This window comes from Microplitis demolitor, chromosome 4, assembly GCF_026212275.2.
Source record: "Microplitis demolitor isolate Queensland-Clemson2020A chromosome 4, iyMicDemo2.1a, whole genome shotgun sequence".
Lineage (NCBI taxonomy): Eukaryota > Metazoa > Arthropoda > Insecta > Hymenoptera > Braconidae > Microplitis > Microplitis demolitor.
In genome coordinates, this window is record NC_068548.1 from 21,897,519 (window position 1) to 21,920,283 (window position 22,765).

Genomic DNA, 22,765 nt, shown 5'->3' on the forward strand with positions numbered 1-22,765 from the left:
ATAAATAATAAATTGTGGTCTTTTTATAAATAATACATGATTATTTTTAAATGACAAGTTAGCAGACAATTAAAAATTTTCAAACTTTTTTTTCAACGAATCATTTACAAGAAAAAAAAAACCAAAAATATGCACATGTAGAAAATTTAAAAAACTACAAGTGCAATTTTTTCAAATATTTTTTTTCATAATTTGTCGTTTTGAAAAAAAATCTAAAAACAATTGTCGGCTAACTGTATCATACATTTAAACTTTAAACCAGTTATGAAAAGTCCTTAGTAATCTCCGTCAGAATCAGAGTCTGTTTCCTGTTCATAAGGATTCGGTGGAGGTGGTGGAGAAGTTGATCCCTCGATTTCTTCTTCACTTTCATCAGCTTTCCTTTCACTGCTACTCAAAGCATATCGTCTCCAAGGATATCTAATTTAAATAAACTCCCATTAAACTTTTTCATCAACAAATAAACTATAAAAAATTAAATTACCTTTTCTTATGATCAAAGCACTCTTCAATAAAAATATGGGACACAATCTTAGCGTGTCCTTTAAGCTGCTGATGCTTTGGTGTATTTTTAAAAGCGCAAATAAGATGAGTACATTTATTGGTCGTCGTATTAGGATCAGCCACGTACTTGGCGCCCATTTTCAATGCTTTCCTACGAATTTCATCCCGTTGCGGATTAACGTACCCGCTCAACGAAAACGTTACGTCGTCTAGCAGCTTAGAAAATTCTTTCCTCGCCTTGGAAACTTCAGCGACTTTGGGTTTCTTACGTGGCGGAGATTTGTCGCGATTCGGAGCCGGTAATTTTTTACAAGTCTTGCACAGTACGTTTGAATTTTTAGCGCATACTGAACATTTGCCATCATCATCACCATCAATACTATTTTTCCTAATACTTAATTTATTTTTACTCTCATCAGGTTTCGACGTCGAAGCTTTGGGTTCCACTTTGTCTATTTTGGTCTTCTGTTTATCATTTGTTTGCTTAGGAGTTTTTTTAACCTCTGCTGGAATGATGTCACCAAAAGGTGTCCTGGCAACATCACTCAATCTTCCATTTTTATTATTACTACTATCATTATTATTATTATTTTTACTATTATTATTATTATTATTATTATTATTACTTGAAGTAGAACTAAAACTATCATTCTTTTTACCAAAAACTTCATCACTTTTCCCAGCCTCCAATTTCTCCAACAGCGGCCTCTTCTTTGGCTTCTTATCATCACTTTCTTGACGTTTATTAAAATTACTTACCCCAGTTTCCTTGATCTTCTCCACCAAGTCTTCCTTATAACTCTTCTGCTTATCAGGAAACAATTTCATGTATCGTTCCCTGAAGCTCAACTTAGACTTGCTCTCACTGTCATCAGTCTTCATTTTAAATCTCCCAAAGACGTCAATTCCCATATCAACTTCAACTTCAGTTCGCAGAGTGATAAATGACAGTCCAAATAATTCTTTCAAATTAGCAGATTGCATGCAGGTTACCTTGACTCGATCAAATTTTATTTTCATGGTATCAGAGTTTAGTTCTTTTTTAGTAAACAGCTGGACCTGGTCTTTGAATTTATTGTTAGCAGCCTCGTCGTGTGTCAGGAACTGGTGGTTGACAATAGGGACCCAGTTGTCAGGTTCATCGGAAGTTGATGCAGTGATAACTACGACACAGGAACGATAATTACCAACATCAAGGCCAATTATGCAAGTTGGTTCTGGAAGCTGGAAAATTACAGTCGCCAACATCTCCCCAGGTTTTGCGCACTTCCATGGTCCGGGTGGTGGATTGTGCAGGAGATTTGATGCTGGGTAATTTGGATGCTCTGACGAGCAGCTTATTATTTTCTCTAATTTAATAATCATGTTTTTTTATTCATTTATCAAGAATTTTTTATTTTAAATCATAACCTCACTTGTAAATATCAAACGCAATTTAAACACTTGATTAATTTTTTAATTTTTAATTTTGTTTTTTTCAATTGACGTTTATTTACTTTTTTTTAATTAATTAGTTTATTTTTTTAATTAAATTGACAGAAAGTTTTTTTTTTATGAAAGCATGACGTCAATTACGGGAACAAAACAATTTTTTAGCGGGAATTTTAATGAGCGATTTGAATGACATCTTGTGTGACATTTTTTAAAAAATGAAATTTAAAATTTTCTACATTATCAATTTAAAAAATGACAGCGTAATTATTCAAATATGAATAAATATGTTCCGAGATTATTTCAAATATTACAAAAGTCGTAATCCATCTCCAAATTTTGAAAATGTCATTGATGTTAATAATTCCACAAAAGTAATGTTTCAATTATTTATTCGCTAATTTAAATTTCAAATTTATATTCTTTTATTTAATATTTTTAGGTTAGACAAGTACCTGTTAAATGTGTATTAAAATGCTCAAGAATATTTACTTTAGGATTAACAGATGTATCATCATGGAAAATATATGAATTTAATGATATACCAGGTATAAAAAACTTTATTAATAATGATACTGTTTAGCTGATGTCTGATAAGTTTTGGATTTTTTTAAAAACGATAAATTATAAAAAAAAATATTTGAAAAAATTGCACTTGTAGTTTTTTAAATTTTCTACATGTGCATTTTTTTTTATTGTCAGATTTGTTAAAAAAAATCGGAAAATTATTAATTGTCTGTTACCCATTAATAATTATTGATGATAAGTTATTTCAGTGATGTCTATTTAAATTTTAAATTTAAAAATAGGTTTAATATTTATTAAAAATCCATTTACGTCTGCTGGACAACGTCACTGGATCACAACGTGCCTGAGAGATTACCCGAGGAAGCCAAATAAATTAAATATAGATGCGCATGGTCTTCTGGAAGACAACGAGACCTGGTGGGATATCTGTACGAGAGGTGACGAACGTGCGGTTGGTTTGATTCCTAAATTACGTTGGGCAACGATGGGGTACCATCATAACTGGGATACTAAACATTACTCCGAGGATTTACGGACAGAAATGCCGGGAGATTTAGCTGAGATGTCAAAAGTATTTGCCGAAGCTCTTGGATTCAGAGATTTCAATGCTGAAGCTGCTATAATTAATTACTATCGCATGAATTCAACCCTTGCTGGTCATACGGATCATTCGGAAGTTGATCTACATGCCCCATTGATCTCCATAAGCTTTGGACAGACGGCGGTTTTTTTAATCGGAGGTTCAACGCTCGAGGATCCAGCCAATGGTATTTTTATTCGCAGTGGCGACGTTGTCATTATGACCGGGCAGTCGCGTTTGAATTATCATGGAGTTCCTAGGATTTTAGCTGATCAATCTTTGACTTGGGAACTAGATAAAGACATTTGTTTGAATAGTGATCATGACTGGAGTAAAGCCAAATCTTTTATCAATGAAACGAGGATCAATATCAATGTCAGACAGGTTTTGAAACCTGGACAGTGTAATTTGCGTCAAAGTATTTAATTATTTATTTGAATATGAATATATTTTATTGTACAGTCTATCTAATAAATTTTATATTAAATTGTAATAAAAAAAAATTTTGAAATTAATAGAATGTCATCTAGTTAAAAGACAGGAGACATTGATTAGATTACCAGCAATTGATGTCATTCAGTAAGAAAATATAATTAATTATTTATAGTTAATGTACTAGGCTGGTATATTGTGAGTTTTCGAGTGGTTGCTTGATTAAATTCTGGATTTTTTATTAAAGGTTTCAATATTATGTACGTGGCCTCTTTTATTGCAGAGTTTAGGATAAAATCTTGTGATACCACTGGAATATTTTTTTCCATTTTAATTCTTAATTTTTAAATAGACTTGAGATCACTGAAATCGAGCAATTCATTTTATGATAAAATCTTACGAATGTGAATGTAACTGACATCAGACAAATTTAAAATTATAGATAAATGGAGTAAATAATTTAAAAAGTGTCTTATGTCTGCTACATTCAAACTCATAAATTAACTGACGTCTGCTAATTTGCGAATCATCAGTACTCACCTTTTTTTAATATTTATTTGTTGAAAATAAGCGATATTTATTTCAGCAAATATATCTTCATATGCACTTCTAATTATCCCAGTGTTAAAATTTAAATTATTTACTACTTTTTCACTAATCTCGTAATTAATTACTTTGTCTTCAACTCGCGTATGTTTATTTTTATTATAAAAAATTCGATTTTCCATTGTCATTATCTTCGGGAATTTAATTTTACTATTATTTTTATATTTATCACTATTATAATTAACGAGTAATTTAATATTATTTTTAAATTCCATAATTCAGAAATTTTAAATTAATTATTAATTATAGTAATTAGTGATAATATTTTTTACATTAAAAGTTATATTTATTGGTTAGAAAACAATTATTCAACTATAAATTTCAAAACATTTGAATCGAGCATTTGAAAAATTCCCGCGCTTTTATTAAGTGACGTCACAGAGCACACACATTCAAAATAAATAACTTCCGTAAGAAGTCTCTTTGCATCGAGTCAGCTGATCTTTTTCATTGCTGTCTGCTGAACTTCACCACAAAAAATGTCGGGTAAAGACAGACTACCGATTTTTCCCTCTCGAGGGTAAGTTAAATAATATTTTACTATTCAAAATCACAAAATCACTTTAAAATAAATAAATAAATCATTACAATTATTTTATTTTTTAAATTTTTAATTTTTACCACCACAATTACATTGGCTCCAAAAACTGGGTGTAACCCATCTTAGAAATCATCTGACATTTGTGTTATTTACGAAAAAAAATTAATTATTGATTATTAATTTATTTATTTTATTATTTTTTCTCCAGTATTTTGTTTTTATTTTATTGATAAATTTTTTTTTATGTTTTTGTTTCAAAAGATTGAGTGTTTTTATTTTTATTATTATTGTATATAATTAAATAGAATATTTATTTATTTCAGAGCCCAAATGTTGATGAAATCCCGTCTCGCTGGTGCGACAAAAGGCCATGGATTATTAAAAAAGAAAGCAGATGCATTACAAATGAGATTTCGTATGATTCTTGGTAAAATTATTGAGGTAATTTTATTACTATTAATTATTGTGACAGTCATCAAAATTTCTGATGTCTAATATTTATTTATTTATAGACCAAAACATTGATGGGAGAAGTAATGAAGGAAGCAGCATTTTCACTAGCAGAAGCTAAATTTGCGACTGGTGATTTCAATCAGGTCGTTTTGCAAAATGTAACTAAAGCGCAGATTAAAATACGATCAAAAAAAGACAACGTAGCTGGTGTGAACTTGCCAGTATTTGAGTCTTATCAGGACGGTACAGACACATATGAACTTGCTGGTTTGGCGCGTGGAGGTCAGCAGCTCGCGAAGCTCAAAAAAAATTATCAAAAGGGTGTGAAGCTTCTAGTGGTTTTGGCTTCTCTGCAAACGAGCTTTGTTACTCTTGATGAAGTAATAAAGATCACTAACAGGCGTGTCAATGCCATTGAACACGTTATCATTCCTCGTATTGAGAGGACACTTGCTTACATTATTTCGGAGCTCGATGAACTTGAACGTGAGGAATTTTACCGGCTTAAAAAAATTCAAGACAAAAAGAAAATTATCAAAGCCAAGGTAATTTATTGTAATACTGAAATTGACCGACGTCTAATAATTTTTAGATTTTTTTAAAAAACAAGAAATTGTCCAAAAAAATATATTTTTAGTTCCTTTTTTTATTTTTTGTAATTGACTTGAAAAGAAAAAAACCGAAAATTGTTAATTGTCTATTAACTTCAAGGTCGTAATTTATTGATTATTAATTACGATACTAAAAATAGCCGTCCAATAATTTTTGGATTATTTTCCAAGACGATAAATGATAAAAAAAAAATATTTGAAAAAATTGCACCTATAGTTTTTTAAATTTTCTGAATGTGCATATTTTTATTTTTTTTTATAATTGATTTGTTAAAAAGAAATCGAAAATTATTGATTTTCGGTCAATTTAAACATGATTATTAATATCAAATAATAATTAAATATAATTATTATTTGATATTAATATTAAAAATATTTTTTTAGGCTGAAGCACGTCGTGTGGCGATGATTGCTGCCGGTAATGATTATGATCCAGCAAATATGCTCGATGAAGGAGACGACGATTTATTATTTTAATTTAAAATTTTAAATATTTAAAAAATCCCGCGCATTGAAGATTTTTAAAATAAATTATCATCAGACGTTCAGTAATAAATCTTCAATCTATTAATTAATGAGTTCTAACTCATCAATAAAACTTCGTCAGAAGTTTGATTGTACACTTAAATTAAAAAAAAAATCTAATCTATTTTGTACAGATGTATAATAATTAAAAGTACTTGGTTTTCTTCTTATAAATTAGTATAAAATTTAAAAATAAATGTTTAGATTTAAAAATATATATTAGAAGCTTCTAATAAATATCATATTATTTATAATTATAAACATTCAGAGTTATATTTTATTTATAAACAAAATAATAAGAAGAAGATAAAGTATTTAAAGTATTCCAAACGTCATTGACGTAAGTTAAAAAAAAAAAATATGTAAATCACTCCGGAGCTTGCAAACGTATAGTATTAAAAAATATGTAAAGGAATAAATTATAATAAATATCTATATATCTGTTAATAATTTATGTCTATATATCTGTGGCATTTATATCAGTCCCATAGATGACTATTAATGTGATAAAGATGAAGATGATGGGTACTGGAAGTAGGTCAATCAATATTGGGCTGTAGGGCGCACGCGACATTGATACCCCGACGTAAAAGTAAATGCGCGTGAATAAAATTTATCACTTGCTCTGAAAGTAACTTAAACTGATAGTAACTTTGTTATTTTATTTAATAAATACATAAATATTTATTAATAATAAGTTTGGTAAAAATGTCTTCTTCAGGATTAAACGCAGTAGCAATACCGGATATACGTTTTAATGAAGTTATTGAACACTTGAGATTTAATTTCTTTGCTGATGAGCCACTGAACCGTGGAGTTGATCTTTGTCAGAAGGGTGATTCGCATCTTGAGCTAGAAAATCATTGTCTTGCAACTCTGAAGCAGGGATACTCGCGAATGCTCGTCACTGAAGATGGAACGGTAATTAAAATAATAAAATTTAATTTATTCATTCACCGCAAGTCTGATAATTTAATTATTATTGATTGGTTTTTAAAATATAATCTGCTATGATTAATTTTAAATTGAGCAGATAGCTGGATTAGCACTGAATGGAGTAACGAAGAAAGGCGACCGCGAAGAAGCTGTCCGGCGTCTCGAAGAGCTCGATGATGAAAAGTTTAAGATAATATTTGGCCTGCTGTACAAAGTTAATGAGAAAGTCGATTTATATGACAAGTACAACACGGAAGAATTATTTGAATGCAGGATTCTGAGTGTCGATGAAGAGTTCCGCGGCCGCGGATTAGCCAATATACTGATGGCTGATACTGTTGATGTTGCAAAACGCGCTGGTTTTAAGGTCTACTGCAGATCAATATCTAGCATGAAGTTTTAATTGTTTATATGATTAATAATTATTATTGTTTTATTTTATGTTTAGTATCCATTCAATTTCTGCATGTTTTTGTTGTTTATTTATTTACCAAGGTACTTGTTATTTAATTACATTATTAATTAAGTTGATACCCAGAAAAAATAATTAGGGATGATCATAAAATATTAAATACAAATTGTTAATTAATTTTTTAAATATATAAGAAAATTGATAGACTACACAGCCCTTGTGGAAAAATTTCTGTCAAAACTGAAAATAAGTCTGAATAACAGTTTTAAAATTTTTACTTTTTCTTAAAAAATCTTATAAACTCGGAATAACTTTAAATTTGACATAAAAAGTCAGAGTAATTTTCTGGAAAATAAGGATTTCTTGGCGCAAAAAAGTTTTACTTGGCCCAAGAAATTTTTATTTCTTTTATTTATAATAAAAAAACTCTAATTGAAGTAATAAAAATAATAAACTATTAAATTCACTTTAAAGATCAATTAACTTTCTAATTAATATCTTTTTTTATTTTTAAGTCTGACATAAAAAAAATTAACGAGATAATTTTTTTTGTGACAGAAATTTACTAAAGTAAATGTCTCAGAGTTAATAAATAAAATGACTTTGTTCTATTAATTAATTAATTAATTTAATTTAATTTTAGGTGATGAAAGCAGATGCCACAGGTATTTATTCCCAAAAAGTATTTGAGAAACACGGATTTAAAACAGAAGCTGAGATTCTGTACACTGATATTGATGAAAAATTAAGACCCGCACCACCCCATCGCTCTTTGAAACTCATGGTCCTGGTACTTTAAATGTTTAAAAAAAAATTCCTTTGATCCTTTGATCTTCCGACAAGGATTATTATCAAATAATAATAAATTATAAATCAAAGGAATATCGTAGTAAAGGAAAAAAAAAGTATATTTAATAAAAGTGTTTGATCGTTGAAAGTCTGACAATAACAGCTCTCTAAAATAAAAGTAATAAAATAAATAATTAACTGATATATATAAATATAGAGTTATATAAAAAAAAGAGCTGGATATTTATAAAATAATTATAATAATTTACTGCCCTATTTATATATAAGTGAGCACTAAACAAACCCGCGCATGCAACAGAAGCACAAATTGATGTATCTGTTGATGTCTTTATTATTTAAGTATTTATTATAATTAATGATCTATACTTTTTAAAATTATTTTGTCGTTACGGCAGGTCCGAAACAAAATTATTAACAAAAAGTATTATTATAAAACCGCTACCGTCCATTGGTGGCAACGACACTCCAGATTTTTCGTACAAATCATAAATAACGGGTCCATTTATGTCCAGATTTAAATAAATAAATGAATTTAAAACAAAGTTATACGAAAGTTATACAATTATATGAAATATTTTTGTTGTAACCCGACAATATTATATTATATTGTATTGATATATAAAAAAAGGTGTTATTTTGTAAGAAATACCTGCAGGAAAATAAATAGTCGACTTTATTAAATTATTTAGTCTCATTCTTTTTTAAATTTCCATTCTTTATTCTTCAAAAATTATGATCCTGAAGTTAGCAGACAATTAAAAATTTTTGAATTTTTTTTTCAACAATTCAATTAAAAAAAAAACTAAAAATATGCACATGTAGAAAATTTAAAAGCCCATAAGAGCAATTTTTAAAAAAAATATTTTTTTTTAATTTGTCGTTTTTAAAAAAAATACAAGATTTATCAGACGTCGGCTAACTTCAGTATCATTGAAAACTTTATTTATATTTCATATAAAATCCCCCAGTTTTGCGGGTCGGTATATTTTTAATCTTACCTCCATCTTGTTTATTTATTTCAAAATTTTGAAAACTGCCAACTGTCAGCTAAGTTCATTCTCAATTATATTTACTAATTTTGCGGTAGTCAAACTTAATTCATTTTAGTAATTATTCAAAAAAACAAATATTTTAAAAGAAAAAAATAAAATTAAAATGTAAATTAGTAGAAAAATACCAATGAGTGTCAATGTCAATGTAGCTGACAACTGTCACTTTTTTAAATTCTAGAATAAATGAATAAATTGTAAGTAAACTAAAAATTAAAAAATGCATATTTAAATAAATGCAAAATCTATATGCCCATTTTCTTAAATTTCATTATTTTAATTAATTGATTTATTTAATTCAAATTTATTAATTATCTCATGACTGCTACATTCACACTCATAAATACCAGCAAATTCTTTATATATTTTTTTTTCTATTAAAATATATAATAATTTAATAAATAAAAAATTACTCTGTCTTAATTTCAAATTCTAGTGACAAAAAATTTTCAAAAAATTAAAAAGTAGCGACCCCGGTGTTAAAAATGCAACTTAAAAAAAACTACAATAACCTCAAGCTGGGTATCGTTCTATTTTAGCAATTAAGTATGCATGCAAGTACAAGACTGATGTAAATAATTACAGTAGTATGTAATTAATTATTATTTTGAACTGCACAATTATATATCATTTATATCATAAATATATATCATTTAATTTATAATTTCAAATTAATTATTAGTTTTTTTTTTTTTAATTTCTGATCAACTAATCAGTTTCTAAATTCTCAGGTTAGTATCTGACTAATAAAATATATATATGATAATTGTTTTTATGACTACTGACCATAAAAATAAGTACTGAACAAAAATTATTAATTGTATTAATTAATAAAATAATTTTTTTAGGTATAGATAAAAAAAAAACTAAAAATGCCAGGCATTAAACATTTATTTAAAGAAATGCCTTTTGATAAATCACCTAAATTAGATTTTGATGAATCATCAGATAGTAGTGATGAGAGCGATGAATTTATCTTTGACAGCGCATCTGATTCTGATTCTGATTCGGAGTCCGATAATTCTGATGTTGAAGTATATGGTTTGAATCAACATTTATTAAGATATATAGCCCAAGTATTTTCTCCAAACAATAGTGATGAAGATGATCATGACGATGAGGATGATGATGATGATGATGAAAATGATGATGATGATGATGAAGATGAAGGAGAAGAATGGCGATTATATGAAGACGATGACGACGATGATGATGATTATTCATTTGACGAGGAGTCAAGTGAAGACGAGGACGAAGACAAAGAACCGGAAACTTTAGATACGCCGCTTCATATTGCTATAAAAAAGAAAAATATCGAAAAGGCAAAAGATATTCTACGCAGTGGCGTGGACGTTGACGCGCCGGGTGAAAAAGATTGGACATCACTTCAATTAGCTATTGATGTAGAATATCTGCCGGGAATTGAGCTTTTGTTGGAGTACGGTGCAAATATTGCAGCTAATAAGGACGCCGAAAGTTCCGCTAGATTCTGGCAAACTCCAATACACGCTGCCGTTATTAAAAACCGCCTGGAGATCGTTGAGTTGCTCTTAACTAAAGAAATAAACGTTGATTTATTATCTGAGCACCGGGAAGCTGTTTTAAAGTACGCGATAGAGCGTAGAAATTGGAACGTAATTAAATATTTGAATGACATTCGTCCTAAAAATGATATTTATCTCAATAGCTTGATGCGCGAGACTTTCAAAAATTATTCATTGGACCAGCTAGAAGACTTGGGTTACAGTGAGGGAGAGATTTTTTTGCTCCTCGGCAGGTACGCGGTACTAAATATGAAGAACCAGGAGCAGAACACAATCCTCTACTTAGCCATCGAGAACAAAAATATAGAAATGGTCAAATATCTATTGAAGATGGGTGCTAATATAAATGCCGGGGCAACTTACGATCACCGGAACTACATAAGCGAGCTATCTGCTTTGCACGTCGCCGTGGACTCAGAACTAGAAGACATCGTCCAACTTCTGCTGGATCACGAAGGCTGTGACGTTAATGTAAAATCATCATCCGGTTTGACGCCTCTCCACATCGCAGCGTTGAAGAACAACCTGACAATCGCTAAGAAATTGATAAGTAAAGGAGCTACAAATGAAGCTTACTCCAGATATGGATCCCTTCTTAACGCGACACCTTTTCATATGGCTGTTCTTAAAAATTCAGTGGAAGTCATCAAGTATTTTTTGCACGACTTAAAAATAAGCATTGATATTAGGACTCGTGATGGTGTGACTGCTATACAAGTCGCCGCAAAAGCGAACAGTCTGGATACTGTAAAACTATTACTGGACCATGGTGCTGATTTTAATGCTCATTCCACTTGGGGCGACGGGTACACAGCATTACACTTGGCTGTGATGAATAAAAATATTCCAATGATTGATTTGTTGCTGAGCAAGGGTCCTTGGGTTAATATAAAGTCGAACGATGACAAGACAATTTTACATCTGGCTGTTGGTACCAAAAACAAAGAAATTGTTAAGCGGTTGTTAGATGCTGGTGCTCATGCTGACAACGTAAGCAATGCGGGTCATTTTGATGATATAACGCCGCTTCTAGAAGCCGCGCGGCTCAACTTGAAGGAGATCGTGTTGATGCTGATTGATAAAGGTGCAGATATAAATGCCACGACCAAAAGTTCGTTCTTCGTCGAACCTTTAAATGCAATTGGTGTAGTTCTTCAGGAACACAGCCCTGAAATGCTGGAGCTGGTGCTAAATCTAGGCGCAGATATCAACAAAGTTAGATGTTTTCAAACTTCTGATTCAATGCAGTCGATACTTGTGCAACATGTGACTAAATTAAAGGCCGCTAAACTGTTTGTCAATAAAAGACTCTCCAAGTGGGCAGAGTCAAATCAAAAAGACAAGAAGTTTGAACATAAATGCAAGTTACAAGTCAAGAGGATGAAGGAAGAAAAAATAGGAGATAGTTCTGTTAGTTATCATGATTTACTTGTTAAAGATGTTGATCAGGTGACAATGTACGCGGAAAATAAAAGCATTGAAAAGGCTATTAAGTTTCATAAGTTGAAATCAAAGTTCCCGCTGTATACGCACATGTTAATGAATAGTTTCAATAAGGGACATGAGCGCAATAAATTGTTAAAAGATACTGAAAAGAGGATGCAAGAAATTTTTGTTGGCTTGCCGAGTAATTGCGTGAGAAAAATACTTATGTACTGTAGCAATGATGATTTGCTGATGAGTCTAGAAAGAAATTATTAGGTTTAAAAATAAAATAATCTTTTTTAGTTTATTATTTAAACAGTAATATTTATTTATTTATTTTTTCTTTCATGCATATGTTTAATAACTACTATTTCAAAGATGTATATATTTTTTTAATGGTAATTAAAAAAGTATATTTATTAAGCATCTTATTATTTTTTACTTTTATAAGAGAGTTGTCTGAAAAATAAAGTGTTCTTTTTTATACTTGAAATGTTTTTGATTTATTTTAAAAAATTCGCACTAAATATTTAATTGATAAATGATAGTGGAAGTAGCAGACAGACAATTTTTTAATTTTTATAAACAAATTACTTGTAAGTAAAATACAATTTTTAGTTTATGCAAAAAATATTTTTTAAAGTTTTCTGTAGGCTGTTTTTTAAAGTTTTTTCTTAATTATTTTAGTCGTATATTGAAAAGAAATCAATTTTATCGTTTGCTATTTTCAGTATCACGATAAAAATACAATAAGACAGATAAGTATTAATTTTTTTTTTTCTGAACAGATAAATTTGTTTCCGGTAAGAAAATTTAACTAAAATACAAGAAAAGTCTATTGAATTTCTTGTTGAACCTTTATTCATTTTTAATTTAAAATATAATTATCATTATATCTGTAGAAAAAATTAAATTATTTTAGAGATTATGAGGGAGAATGTAGCAGTCATCAGACAAATTTAAAATTATAAATAAATAGAGTAAATAATTAAACAAAAATAATATTTATAAAAAAAGCACTTATTAGTTATTTAATTTTTTAGATGCGCATTTTTTAAAATTTTATTCTATTAATTATTTATTCTGTTGATCAATAGTTTTAAATTTGTCTATCTGCCACTCTTACACTCATCAGAGGGTCATGCTTATTAGTTTTTATTTGAATAATTACAAGTGCCGCCCCCATGAAACTGAAAAAAAAAAAAATTTCATTATAGAAACCCATAACCTTGAAATACAGGACATATTTCACGTGTCCATTTCTATGTCTAACTAGTTAGTCGCAAGCAAGGTCAGAGGTTGCACATGACTCACGTGTTCAAGTTCAGTTAAAATAAACGGATAATATTACGTGATAAAATAATATTTTTAATTGCATATTAGCTTGTGGACGTTAATAAATCCTAGTGTATTTATTCTGAAAAATAATTTCTGTTCAATAAATTGTTGGTTTTTATATTTAAGATCCCAGGTTAGTATCTTAATTGTTCTATCTTTTCTATAATCACTATGGGTGCATTTTAAAACGTGCTGCAGCTCAGCATCAGACCGCGTTAGTGCAGCGTAGTGGCATCACCATCTTTGCGCAAAATTTGAAATTTAAAATTTATTTAAGCATCATAGTTGATTACCTGATTAATTTATTTTTATATACCTACTTATCAAACATAATTATGTCTATTTGTAAATTATCCTACAAACAAAATAACTATACTGACTTTAAACTAACAACTACTATTTATTATTTTCAGGAATTGATTAATAAATAAATAAAAATGTCTACCAACGAAAGATCTGTTAAAAAACAACGTTTTGATATCTCATCATCGGATTCAGAATCTGAAGCGCCGTTGATCGAAAAAGATCTATTAATTAGAAACATAGATGCAATATTGTCAAGAATCGATTATCATCTTAAAAAAATATCTTCCTATGAAGCATCAAAGTCAGATTCTAAAAAATCTTCAAACGTTAGACGTAGGGCGAATGGTCGTAAAGTTAATTCTAGCAGCAAATTTTCATCATCAAACACAAATTCACATTTGGATAACACGGGTGCCACAGTGGTTCCAGGTTCAAGTGAAGACAATGACCTAAAAGTAGAGATTGAAAAAATTTTAGATGTAATAGTTTCAGGTGACCGGCTTACTCAAGCTATGAAAGATAAATTTATCGAGCTGGTTAAAACGATCATATATTCACGCCTGACCATTGGCAAGGGGGCGAATACACTTCGGGAAAAACTGTTCAAATACTTATCTTTTCCTGTGTACAATTTTTTCGATCGAATTCATCTGTACGAAGCAATTAAAAAAAATGATAAGAGTAGAGTCAAACATTTTTTGAAGAGGAATTTCGATATCAATAGCGCTGTTGCTTATAATCATAGTGATTGCGGTGGGTTGACTGCCTTGGGCGTTGCCGTGGAGTTGGAGCGAAAAGACATCGTTCAGCTTCTATTGGATCACGAAAGATGTGACGTTAATGCCGCAGCAGAGTCCGGTTTGACGCCTCTCCATATTGCAGCACTGAAAAATAATCCGACAATCGCAAAAAAATTAATTAGCAAAGGTGCAACGATTGATGTCTACTCCAAGTATCAGCCGATTTTTAACTCATCATTTTTTCGTTGGGCTGTTCTTAAAAATTATGTACTTAATGAGTCCTGTGATTTTTTTGAAGCGCTGAATATGAACATTGATATGGAAGATCTGGATGGTATGACTGCTTTGCAAGTTGCCGCAAAAGTTGGTAGTTTGGACATGGTTCAATTATTGCTGGACCATGGTGCTGATCTCAATGCTCAATGCCTAGATCGAGGCGATGGATACACGGCACTGCATTATGCTGTAACAAATGAAAATATTCCAATGGTTGATCTTTTCCTGGAAACGGGTGCTAGCATTAATGTCAAGTCAAATGATGAACAGTCAATCTTACATCTTTCCGTTGAAACCGGAAGCGAAGCCATTGTTACACGTTTGTTAAATGCTGGCGCTGATGTAAACATTAGAAGTAATGTAGATTTTTATGAAGGTATGACACCGGTTATTGAAGCTACCAAGCGTAGCTTTACAACTATTATGTTATTATTAATGGATAAGGGTGCGAACATAAATGCCTTCGTTTTACATAAATCATCTTCAACACTTCTGAATATTATTGACTTCATTGCGGACTCGGGAAGTTTAAATTTCATCTTGATGCCTGTATCTTATACTCGATTTCATAATTATGAACATGGTCAGATTTTATTAAGGAACGCCGAGAAACTTATGCAGCATGTAGTTAAATGCAGTGTTGTAGGATATGTTGAGTCTGATTTTTTTATGTTTGTTAGTGCTGGTTTTAGAAATTATAAAGAATTCAAAAATGAATGCAAAACTCAAGTGCAGAAAATGAAAAAAGAAAAAATTGAGGGTACCCATGTTTGTTATCACGATTTATTTTTTAAAAATGTTTATCAAATGGCGGTGTATGCGAAGAATGAGAACATTGAAAAAGCAATGAATCTTCCTGATTTAATGTCCAAGTTTCCGTTGTACGCGCATATGTTGATGGATTCTTTTGATAAAGGACGCCAGCGCAATCAATTGCTTGAAAATGTTCACGATAATCTGAAAGACATTTTTATTAATTTGCCTTATTATTGTGTGACGCAAATTCTTAAACATCTAAGTAACCACGATTTATCAAAGTGTTCGAAAACAATTTAGTAATAGTTTGAAATGGTTATTTAAACATTAATATTTTTTTCCTATTGTTTTTTTTTTGTGGTTTTTATATTACTACTTCAAAGATGTTTTTATTTTTTTAATGATAATTAAAAATGTATGTTTATTTATTGTCTATGAGTGTCAATGTAACTGACAGTTAGGAATTTAAAAAGTTTTTCAATAAATAAATAAAATGTACGCAGGAAATAAATGAAAATGCGTATTTAGATTATTGATAAATCAGCGCGCGCATTTTTGAAAATTTCATTATTTAAATTCATTAATTTATTTATTTTGAATTTATAAATGGTCTGATGTTTGCTACATTTACACACGTAATTGACTTATTATTTTTTTTTTACTCTTATAAGATTGATCTCAGAAAAATAAAGTGTTCATTTATATATTTAAACAAAATGTTTTTAATTTATTTTGAATAAAGTATCCAGTCCCGCTAAATATTTAATTTATAAAATTATAAGATATAATTATTACTTTTTTTTTTCAGAGTAAATAAATTTATTCCCTGTAAGCAGAAAATTTCTGAATACTGAAATTAACTAAAGTCTACTGATTTATAAATTTTTTAAAAATCTATAAATTTAAAAAAAAATATTTTGAAAAATTGCACCTCTAGTTTTTTAAATTTTCTTTAAAATTTAAGAAAATTTATTTAAATCCATATTCATACTTAACTTCAAATATATTTATAATAAATCTTAAGAAAAAATCAAAATATTTCAAACGAGTACTTTTTTTTTTTTCATTTTTTATTTGAATGCACAAGTGGTGCCCCCATAGTCTAGAAACTTAAAAAAAAAAAAAAAGAAGGATTTCATAACAGATTCATAACCTTCTTTAAAAAACAACACATGTCTATCAACAAAAACCTGTATATTACATATTTCCATCGATATTTAAATATTTAATTAAAAAGTGTACGTGTGCAATTAAAAAGAAATACTATTGTGTGAATAATTATCTTTAAATTTCATATTAATAAGTATTTTACTTAAAACTCAGGTTAGTATTTAAAATAAAAATATTTAAAACGTCAATAAAAAATCTAAATTAATTAAAAATATATTTCAGGGATTTATTGATAAATAAATAAAAATGTCCGGGGAAAGACCTGCAAAAAGACAACGTCTGGATGCATCATCATCGGAATCAGAATCCGATGAGTCATTGAACGAGAACAATCTGTCAGATGGCGGCAACGACCAGATAAATGACGATAATGCATCTGACAGCGACAGCGATCTGTCATCGGCTGGTTCCAACAACAACGATGATGATTCCGATGATGAAACCCCAGAAAATTTGGCTTTGAATCTCGTAAGACTTTTAGCGCACGCTTTTGCTGAGACCTACGATGACGGCGAGGATGAAAATGATGAGGACGTACATTATCCAGTCTCAAAATTGCTAGCATGCGACTCAGACGATGAACCCGATGAAGATCTAGATGAAGATTCCGAGTCTGATAAGAAAGAGTCCCAGAACACTCCGCTGATTGCTGCAGTGAAAGCTGAGGATATTAAATTGATAAAACAACTTTTGCGAACTGGACTGGACATTGATGAGCGTGGCGATGATAACAAAACAGCACTTCATGTAGCAGTTGATAAAGAATATTTGACTGGTATTGAAATTTTACTCGAGTACGGGGCCGATATATCTGCCAAGAATTCATCAGATAACGGGTACGATTGCTGGGAAACTCCTTTGCATTGTGCCGTTAAAAAAAATCGTCTGGACATTGTCCAGTTACTCTTGACCAAGCAGATAGACGTCCGAGCGTTGACCAAAAACCGCGAGACTGTTTTAAACCACGCGATCAAACGTAAAAACTGGAGGGTAATAAAATGTCTGTCCCACAGCAGCTCCAGTAGTATAAATAATGACAATTTATTTCGAGAAACGTTTAAAAATTTTTCAGCGGAACAACTTAAAGAACTTGGATACGGAGAAAATGAAATTGGAATATTGTTTGGTAGATACGCAGACATTAATTTGAGAAATGAATCCCGTAAGACAGTTTTGTTTTCAGCTGTTGAAAACAGAAATTTAAAAATGATTAAATATTTACTGGAGATGGGCGCTGACATCAATGCAGGCAACAGACATCAATACTTTGATGGCTGGACTGCATTGCACATCGCCGTTGATTTGAACCACGATGACGTTCTCCAGCTTTTACTGAACCACGAGCACTGCAACGTCAATGCTAAGACAGACATCGGAGAGACTGCCCTTCACATCGCAGCGTCAAAAGATAATCTGCCGGTGGTTAAAAAATTATTAAAGAAAAATGCAAAGCTCGATTTGCACACCAGGCATAAATTTATTTCCGGTCTGACGCCATATCATGTTGCTGTCAATGAAAATTGTGAGGAAGTTGTTAAATATTTTTTGGACTGCCTCAAGATTGATGTCAACACAAAGACAAGTCAAGGAGAAAATGCATTGCAAATTGCAGTGCGGGTCAAAAATATTGAAATGATCAATTTACTTCTGGATCGAGGAATAGATATTAATTATCACAATAAAAATCAGGATCCAGGATGCACTGCGTTGCATTTAGCCGTCAAGATAAATGATAATGAGATTGTCGACTTACTTTTGAACAGAGGCGCTGATGTAAACGTCGTTTCATTTGAAGGAAAGACGATTCTGCATGAAGCTATTAATAAAAAAAATGATTACATTGTCAGGCGTTTGGTGGATTGCGGTGCTGATGTTAATAAAAGAAGCAATTCAAATCGCTACCAATTTATGGCGCCAATTCATGAGGCTACTCTACATAATTTGGACGATATTATTAAGTTATTAATTGATAAGGGCGCGGACATAAATGCCCTTGCTAGAAGTAATTATAGTTTTAGAAAAGAGTCTATTATTGATATGGCGATTGGTCGCGCTTGCGAAGACCGAGTATTGCAGATGCTGCTGGATTATGGTGCGGATATCAACGAGGCTGCAGTACATCGGGACTTGGCCAATTCAACCTCGACAATACTTGAGCAGCATATACTGAAACTTAAAGTTGCTAAGTTGTTTGTTCATAAAAAACACTTGGACTGGATAAGTCGCGGTATTAAGAAAAGAGAATTTCAGAGCAAGTGCAGTAAAGAGATCAAGAAAATGAAAAATGAAAAAATAAGTAAAACTAGCGTCAGTTACTATGATTTGCTGATAAAAAACGTTGACCAGGTGATGATGTATGCGGAGAACAAAAATATTGAGAGAGCTGTTAAAAACGATCAGTTGAAGATCAAGTTCCCGTTATATGCGCAGATGATAATTTGCCATTTTAAAAAGGGACAGAAACGTAATCGTCTCTTGAAAAATGCTGAGAAAATGTTGGAGGATATTTTCATTGATTTGCCTTACAATTGTGTAAGGAAGATTCTGATCAATCTTAGCAACGATGATTTGTTGGTTTACTTTGGAAAAAATTAATGGGGTTATATTTATTTTCTTCGAGTTTATAAATAATAGATAATTGTTTTACATTTAACGTATGTAATTTATTGGTCTCTTATTAATTAAAGTTTATATTAATTTTTATAATAAAAAAAGTTTAAAAAATTTTTTGCTTTCATTATTTATCAGCTATAAATTTACAAGTTTCCATCAAGCTTCTAATTAAGAAAAAAATTGCTATTAATTTTTTAGTAATATATAGAGTTGAGTCCAATTCCTTGGGATTTTATTATAAAGTTTTTTAAGAAATCCTTCTAATTAATAAAATTATTTTTAGTAAGTAATATTTATTTAAATTTTATTTATGGCGGGAAAAATAAAAGTTGATAAAAAATAAATTAGAAAACAATTTCATGCGCTGATAAAAAAACCAAATATAATGTGGTGGGAAATGTCTTGTATATAAATATAAACACGATTCATAACCTTATATCAAATTAACGTTATGATGCTTTGCTGTAACGTAAACAATGAAATATTTTGTAACAATAAAACGAATGATTGTTATTTTTAATTTAAAATCACTTGTCATTTTTTAAATTTTATCTAAAAATTTAATGTTGATTTTTTTTTACAAGGTAAGAATACTGCGGTAAATTTTAGTAAAGTAGATAAATTATAGATTACAAATTTTTTTAGGCATAACAAATGAGTAAAATAAAGATGGATGATGATGGGATTCCAAATAAACGTCAGCGTTTAGAAGAATTAGAATCAATTAGTGATAATTCCTTGGGAAACGAAGACAGTTCTTCAGAAGAGTCTTCATCGCATGTTGATCATGACGATAATGATGACGATGAGTGGAGCGATTCGTCTTTTGACAAGAGCGACGATTTCGAGGAAGAAGTTGAGGATGAAGACAGCGACATAGTTTCGGAATCAGATTTAAATAAAAGTTCAAGTTTCAATGATGACAGTCTTCATACTGCAGTCAAAGAAAACGATCTCAAATTACTTGAAAAAATTCTCAAAGAAGGCGTCGACATTGACGCGCCAGATGAAAATAGCGACACTGCTCTCCACATTGCTGTTAAAAGACAAAATATACTTTTTGTTAGACACCTTTTAAGATACGGAGCAGATATTACCACTAGGACGAACTGGTCGTTCCGAAAAAATTACACGTCTTTGCATATCGCCGCGGAACTAAAGCGGTCCGACATCGCAAAAGTTTTGCTGACAGTAAAACCAGATTTTACGACAACTAAAATAATTAGTAATAAATTATTCCAGTTCGCGCTCAGGCGAAAAAATTTCAAATTGATGAACTATTTGAACGGAAACAATGCATTTAATTCAAAGTGCATTAGAAAAATAAGAAAAACCCAGTCGTTTATTTCATTAGGAACAATGGGATACAGTACCGATATGATAAAATTTCTGTTAGGCGATCAGTCGGACATAAATTTAATAACAGACGAAGGTGAGACTGCTCTGCTGATCGCGGTCCGTAATGGCGACATGGACATGCTTAAATTATTGCTAGAGAACGGTGGGACTCCTCGTGTCCCGGGTTTTTTCAAAAGTTACAAAGGGTATTCCGGGTTCCACACAGCCGCCGAAATGAATCGCATCGACATGATGAAAGTATTTATGGACCATCATTTCGACAAAGACGACGCCACCCAAGAGGGGATCACTGCTCTGCACATTGCGGTCATCAACAAAAACGTTGACTTGGTCAAGACTTTGCTGAGTTGGAATGCCAACGTCAATGTCAAAGCCATCTACTACAACCTAGAGGGTTACACGCCCTTGCACATGGCTGTCGTTGAAAACAGCATGGAAATAATAAAACTCCTGCTGGATGTCAAAGGCATCGACATCCGTGCCACCAACGGCAACAGGGAGACAGCTCTCCACATAGCCACCAGAAAACAGTACTGTGATATCATCGAGTACTTACTGAAATTTGATATTGATGTCAATGCCAAGAGTGGGTTACTTTCGCAAAACAATTACACGCCTCTGCACATCGCTGCGGAAAAAAAAAGTAATGAAATTATAAACATTCTTATGGCACATGGCGCAGACATAAATGCTGTCACGGCTAGTGGGGAGTATGCGATCCACATTGCAGTTCATACAAAAGATTTGAATGTAATTCAAAATTTTTTGTCTCACGGTGTTGACATCGATTTGACAACGAGAGCTGGTAAATCGCCACTGCACATTGCAGTCTCTGAGGAAGCTGTTAAAGTTGTTGTATATTTACTCAGCAAGGGTGCAAATATTGATTTGCGAACACCCAGGGGCTCTTGTGCTCTTGATATAGCGATTGATTATGGCACTTTAGAATTGACGGCAATATTATTGAATGCTGGGGCTGATATTGGTTTTTCGCCAAGGTATCGTTATGAATTTATTGTTGGGACTAATTATATATTCAAGCGACATGTCATTAAATTGATAACAGCGAATGTAATGTTGAAGAGTTTGTCTCTTATCTCGAGTTACTTCTCGTACGGGAAGAAAATGGAAAAGTATAGATCCAAGTGCGCGAAAGAAGTTCAGCTGTTGAAAAAAAGTAAAATTGGCTCGAGCAATATTTCTTATTATGAGATTTTGATAAAAGATGTTAGTCAGCTGGCAAAATGCGCGAAGAATATTGATATTATTAAGACACTGGTTCCTGAAAATGTAATTAAAAAGTTCCCGCTTTATGGCAATTTAGTAGTGAGTCGGTTCATTAAGGGAATAAGTCGCAGGGAGATGGTTACGAAAGTGGAGCCGCTGCTTCTTGATGTTTTATATGAACTGCCGCCAATAGTAGTGGGAATTATAATTGACTACTTGAGCAATGAAGATTTGAAAAAGATATCAAAGAATTTGTAGTTTATATCATTTTTATTAATTACATTAATGTATATTTTGTAATTAAACTGTTGAGCTTTTTGATTATTTATCATTTTAAATATTCGGCTATGTAATTTAATACTCCTTTTTTGATAATTAAAGTTCATTATTATTTTTTAATAAATTTCAGATTTATTTTCCTCTCTTATAATTTTTATTAATTAAGAAGTCAAACTTAGAAATTTGCAAAAATTTATCTCTATCTATATAGATCGATATCTCGAAAACTACTGCACGAAACTTAATCAAACATGAATGAAAATTGTTCTTTAAAGTCTTAGCCTTAATTTAAGCCCAACCCCGTTCCTTAATTT

The 22,765-nt window shown here is 30.9% G+C and overlaps 6 protein-coding genes across 8 annotated transcripts; 5 read left to right on the top strand and 1 right to left on the bottom strand.

Annotated features, from left to right (window-relative positions):
- Positions 1-23: 23 nt before the first annotated feature.
- Positions 24-2,083, bottom strand: LOC103577451 (DNA repair protein XRCC1). The gene is made up of 2 exons (XM_053738238.1): positions 485-2,083; positions 24-420 (listed from the first exon to the last, which is right to left on the bottom strand). The coding sequence occupies exons 1-2, from the start codon at positions 1,867-1,869 to the stop codon at positions 276-278; spliced, it is 1,530 nt and encodes a 509-aa protein (XP_053594213.1). The 5' UTR covers positions 1,870-2,083; the 3' UTR covers positions 24-275.
- An 89-nt stretch (positions 2,084-2,172) lies between these two features.
- On the top strand, positions 2,173-3,565 carry LOC103577450 (nucleic acid dioxygenase ALKBH1). Its single transcript, XM_008558087.3, has 3 exons — positions 2,173-2,309; positions 2,378-2,483; positions 2,745-3,565. The coding sequence occupies exons 1-3, from the start codon at positions 2,223-2,225 to the stop codon at positions 3,467-3,469; spliced, it is 918 nt and encodes a 305-aa protein (XP_008556309.1). The 5' UTR covers positions 2,173-2,222; the 3' UTR covers positions 3,470-3,565.
- A 929-nt stretch (positions 3,566-4,494) lies between these two features.
- LOC103577449 (V-type proton ATPase subunit D) lies at positions 4,495-6,648 on the top strand. The gene is made up of 4 exons (XM_008558086.2): positions 4,495-4,601; positions 4,946-5,063; positions 5,135-5,620; positions 6,071-6,648. The coding sequence occupies exons 1-4, from the start codon at positions 4,561-4,563 to the stop codon at positions 6,161-6,163; spliced, it is 738 nt and encodes a 245-aa protein (XP_008556308.1). The 5' UTR covers positions 4,495-4,560; the 3' UTR covers positions 6,164-6,648.
- A 74-nt stretch (positions 6,649-6,722) lies between these two features.
- On the top strand, positions 6,723-8,980 carry LOC103577448 (uncharacterized). Of its 2 annotated transcripts, XM_008558085.3 has the most exons (4): positions 6,723-7,132; positions 7,245-7,514; positions 7,596-7,642; positions 8,203-8,277. In XM_008558085.3, exons 1-4 carry the CDS (start codon positions 6,920-6,922, stop codon positions 8,204-8,206), a joined length of 534 nt encoding a protein of 177 aa, XP_008556307.1. In that variant the 5' UTR covers positions 6,723-6,919; the 3' UTR covers positions 8,207-8,277. The 2 variants fall into 2 exon arrangements, with proteins under 2 accessions (XP_008556307.1, XP_008556306.1); XM_008558084.3 differs by lacking the exon at positions 7,596-7,642 and having other exon boundaries at positions 8,203-8,980.
- A 936-nt stretch (positions 8,981-9,916) lies between these two features.
- LOC103577447 (putative ankyrin repeat protein RF_0381) lies at positions 9,917-12,834 on the top strand. 2 transcript variants are annotated; one of them, XM_053738165.1, is made up of 3 exons: positions 9,930-10,005; positions 10,135-10,149; positions 10,267-12,834. In XM_053738165.1, exon 3 carries the CDS (start codon positions 10,291-10,293, stop codon positions 12,661-12,663), a length of 2,373 nt encoding a protein of 790 aa, XP_053594140.1. In that variant the 5' UTR covers positions 9,930-10,005; positions 10,135-10,149; positions 10,267-10,290; the 3' UTR covers positions 12,664-12,834. The 2 variants fall into 2 exon arrangements, with proteins under 2 accessions (XP_008556305.3, XP_053594140.1); XM_008558083.3 differs by having other exon boundaries at positions 9,917-10,149.
- A 614-nt stretch (positions 12,835-13,448) lies between these two features.
- LOC103577491 (uncharacterized) lies at positions 13,449-22,530 on the top strand. The gene is made up of 5 exons (XM_053737949.1): positions 13,449-13,858; positions 14,139-16,102; positions 16,243-16,249; positions 17,217-19,562; positions 20,238-22,530. Exons 2-5 carry the CDS (start codon positions 14,163-14,165, stop codon positions 22,428-22,430), a joined length of 6,486 nt encoding a protein of 2,161 aa, XP_053593924.1. The 5' UTR covers positions 13,449-13,858; positions 14,139-14,162; the 3' UTR covers positions 22,431-22,530.
- Positions 22,531-22,765: the final 235 nt, after the last annotated feature.

Excerpts from the sequence above, each read along its gene's own strand:
- LOC103577451 (XM_053738238.1), bottom strand. The coding sequence starts at position 1,869 with ATGATTATTAAATTAGAGAAAATAATAAGCTGCTCGTCAGAGCATCCA. Across the intron at positions 421-484 it reads TGCTTTGATCATAAGAAAAG|ATATCCTTGGAGACGATATG; the intron begins GTAATTTAATTT and ends TATTTAAATTAG.
- LOC103577450 (XM_008558087.3), top strand. The coding sequence starts at position 2,223 with ATGTTCCGAGATTATTTCAAATATTACAAAAGTCGTAATCCATCTCCA. Across the intron at positions 2,310-2,377 it reads ATGTTAATAATTCCACAAAA|GTTAGACAAGTACCTGTTAA; the intron begins GTAATGTTTCAA and ends TAATATTTTTAG. Across the intron at positions 2,484-2,744 it reads TGAATTTAATGATATACCAG|GTTTAATATTTATTAAAAAT; the intron begins GTATAAAAAACT and ends ATTTAAAAATAG.
- LOC103577449 (XM_008558086.2), top strand. The coding sequence starts at position 4,561 with ATGTCGGGTAAAGACAGACTACCGATTTTTCCCTCTCGAGG. Across the intron at positions 4,602-4,945 it reads CCGATTTTTCCCTCTCGAGG|AGCCCAAATGTTGATGAAAT; the intron begins GTAAGTTAAATA and ends TATTTATTTCAG. Across the intron at positions 5,064-5,134 it reads TTCTTGGTAAAATTATTGAG|ACCAAAACATTGATGGGAGA; the intron begins GTAATTTTATTA and ends ATTTATTTATAG.
- LOC103577448 (XM_008558084.3), top strand. The coding sequence starts at position 6,920 with ATGTCTTCTTCAGGATTAAACGCAGTAGCAATACCGGATATACGTTTT. Across the intron at positions 7,133-7,244 it reads TCGTCACTGAAGATGGAACG|ATAGCTGGATTAGCACTGAA; the intron begins GTAATTAAAATA and ends TAAATTGAGCAG. Across the intron at positions 7,515-8,202 it reads CAAAACGCGCTGGTTTTAAG|GTGATGAAAGCAGATGCCAC; the intron begins GTCTACTGCAGA and ends ATTTAATTTTAG.
- LOC103577447 (XM_008558083.3), top strand. The coding sequence starts at position 10,291 with ATGCCAGGCATTAAACATTTATTTAAAGAAATGCCTTTTGATAAATCA.
- LOC103577491 (XM_053737949.1), top strand. The coding sequence starts at position 14,163 with ATGTCTACCAACGAAAGATCTGTTAAAAAACAACGTTTTGATATCTCA. Across the intron at positions 19,563-20,237 it reads TGTTGGTTTACTTTGGAAAA|CAAATGAGTAAAATAAAGAT; the intron begins AATTAATGGGGT and ends TTTTAGGCATAA.